The sequence below is a fragment of the Neopelma chrysocephalum genome, unplaced genomic scaffold, assembly GCF_003984885.1.
Source record: "Neopelma chrysocephalum unplaced genomic scaffold, ASM398488v2 Primary Assembly neopelma1_246, whole genome shotgun sequence".
Classification (NCBI taxonomy): Eukaryota; Metazoa; Chordata; class Aves; order Passeriformes; family Pipridae; genus Neopelma; species Neopelma chrysocephalum.
The window spans coordinates 5,985-8,932 of record NW_020897908.1 but is presented as its reverse complement, the minus strand read 5'-3'; the positions used below and the strand labels follow the sequence as shown (position 1 = coordinate 8,932).

General features: G+C 54.9%; 1 protein-coding gene across 1 annotated transcript in view; it reads left to right on the top strand.

Annotated features, from left to right (window-relative positions):
• The window catches only part of LOC113977502 (DDB1- and CUL4-associated factor 8-like), a 9,775-nt gene that overhangs the window by 1,176 nt on the left and 5,651 nt on the right, over positions 1-2,948 (top strand). The window contains 2 exon segments of the mRNA XM_027703655.1: positions 1-33; positions 1,533-1,787. The exon segment at positions 1-33 is cut by the window's left edge and continues 503 nt beyond it. Coding sequence (XP_027559456.1) covers positions 1-33; positions 1,533-1,787 — 288 coding nt within the window.

The window sequence follows — 2,948 nt, the reverse complement described above, 5'->3', positions numbered from 1 at the left end:
ATAATTCCAGAGTCAATCTGATCCCCAAATCCCGTGGATGTGCCCTGGAATTCCCTCCCTTGGTGGTCCCTGTGTGGGGTGGGATGGGAGGATCCCAGGAATCAGGGGGAGCAAAGGGATGTGGGATGAGTTCAGCTGGAAGTGATCCCCCAAATCCCACGGATGTGCCCTGGAATCCAACATCCCGAGGGTTTGGGGCAGAGGAGAATTCCGGGAGAGTTTGGAATGATGTCCTGGAGAGACTGGGATAATTCCTGGGATGATTCCTGGCAGAGCTCAAGTTGATTCCCGGGAGAGCTTGGGATGATTCCCAGGAGAGCTTGGGATAATATATCTCAGGATAATTCCTGGGAGAGCTCAGATTAGTTCCCGGGAGAGCCGGGACAATTCCCGGGAGAATTTAGGGTGATTCCCAGGAGATCTTGGCATAACTCCCAGGACAATTCCCGGGAGAATTTGGGATGATTCCTGGGAGAGCTTGGGATAGCTCCCAGGATAATTCCCAGGAGAGCCAGGACGATTTCCAGGAAATCTTGGCATAACTCCCAGGATAATTCCCAGGAGAATTCAGGATGATTCCTGGGAGCACTCGGGACGATTCCCGGGAGATCTTGGGATGGGAGAACTTCCAGTACAATTTCCAGGAGATCTTGGGATAATTCCCAGGACAATTCCCGGGAGAATTTAGGATGATTCCTGGGAGAGCTTGAGTTGGTTCCCAGGAGAGAGAATTTAGGAGATTCCTGGAGAATTTAGAATGATTCCTGGGAGTGCCTGGGATGATTCCCAGGAGATCTTGGAATAACTCTCAGGAATTATCCTGGGAGAATTTAGGATGATTCCTGGGAGCGCTCGGGACGATTCCCGGGAGATCTTGGGATAACACCCAGGACAATTCCTGGGAGAATTTAGGATGATTCTTGGGAGTGCTTGAGACAATTCCCAGGAGATCTTGGGATGGGATAACTCCCAGGACAATTCCCAGGAGAATTTTGGACAATTCCCAGGAGATCTTGGGATAACTCCCAGGATAATACCCGGGAGAATTTAGGATGATTCCCAGGAGAATTTGGGATGATTCCTGGGAGTGCCTGGGATGATTCCCAGAAGATCTTGGGATAACTCCCAGGATAATTCCTGGGAGAATTCAGGATGATTCCTGGGAGAGCTTGAGTTGGTTCCCAGGAGAGAGAATTTAGGAGATTCCCGGAGAATTTAGGATGATTCCTGGGAGTGCCTGGGATGATTCCCGGGAGATCTTGGAATAACTCTCAGGAATTATCCTGGGAGAATTTAGGATAATTCCTGGGAGAATTTAGGACAATTCCCAGGAGAATTCAGGATGATTCCTGGGAGCGCTTGGGACGATTCCCGGGAGATCTTGGGATGGGATAACTCCAGGATAATTCCCAGGAGAGCTGGGACGATTCCCGTGACATCTCAACATCATTCCCAAGATAATTCCAGAGTCAATTCCCAGGAATCCCCCCTGACCCTTCTCACCCTCCCCTCCCCTTCCGCTCCATCGGGAGGGATCCATTCCCACATTCCCACATTCCCTCCATATCCCCCATTCCCTCTTTTCCTCCTCCCTCACTGACCTCGTCCCCCACCCTCCCCTTTTCCTGTTTTTCCGTGTTTTCCAGGCGAAATTCCTGCCCAACAGCGGGGACTCCACTCTGGCCATGTGTGCCCGGGACGGGCAGGTTCGGGTGGCAGAGCTCTCGGCCACCCAGTGCTGCCGCGGCACCAAACGCGTGGCACAGCACAAGGGGGCATCCCACAAGGTGAGACAGGGGAATTCCCGGGAATTCTGGAGCCAGGGGAATCCTAAATCCGGCTGGGAATCCCAAAATCTGGGTGGGAATCCCCCAGAGCCAGGGCTGGGAGGTGGGAGGTGGTCGCGGCACCAAACGCGTGGCCCAGCACAAGGGGGCTTCTCACAAGGTGAGACAGGGGAATTCCCGGGAATTCTGGAGCCAGGGGAATCCTAAATCTGGCTGGGAATCCTGAAATCCAGGTGGGAATCCTGAAATCTGGGTGGGAATCCTGAATCCAGCTGGGAATCCCCAGAGCCAGGGCTGGGAGGGAGGTGGGAGGTGGGAATTGGCCCAGCATGAGGGAGCCTCCCACAGGGTGAGAACGGCATTCCCGGGAATTCTAGATCCATGGGAATCCCCAAATCCGGCTGGGAATCTTGAAATCCCGGTGGGAATCCCGAATCCAAGGGCTGGGAACGATTGGGAAGTGGAGCAGGGCTGGGAGGTGGGAGGTTGGACACCCAGTGCTGCCGCGGCACCAAACGCGTGGCACAGCACAAGGGGGCTTCTCACAAGGTGAGACATGGGAAATCCCGGGAATTCTGGAGCCAGGGGAATCCTAAATCCGGCTGGGAATCCCAAAATCTGGGTGGGAATCCCCCAGAGCCAGGGCTGGGAGGTGGGAGGTGGTCGCGGCACCAAACGCGTGGCCCAGCACGAGGGGGCTTCTCACAAGGTGAGACACGGGAATTCCCGGGAATTCTGGAGCCAGGGGAATCCTAAATCCAGCTGGGAATCCTGAAATCTGGGTGGGAATCCCAAAATCTGGGTGGGAATCCCCGAAGCCAGAGGTGGGAGGTGGGAGGTGGTTGTGGCACCAAGAGCGTGGCCCAGCACAAGGGGGCATCACACAAGGTGAGACAGGGGAATTCCCGGGAATTCTACATCCAGGGGAATCCTAAATCTGGGTGGGAATCCTGAAATCCAGGTGGGAATCCTGAAATCTTGCTGGGAATCCCGAAATCTGGGTGGGAATCCCCAAAGCCAGCTGGGAATCCCCAGAGCCAGGGCTGGGAGGGAGGCGGGAGGTGGCCCAGCATGAGGGAGCCTCCCACAGGGTGAGAACGGCATTCCCGGGAATTCTAGATCCATGGGAATCCCCAAATCTGGGTGGGAATCCCCAAATCC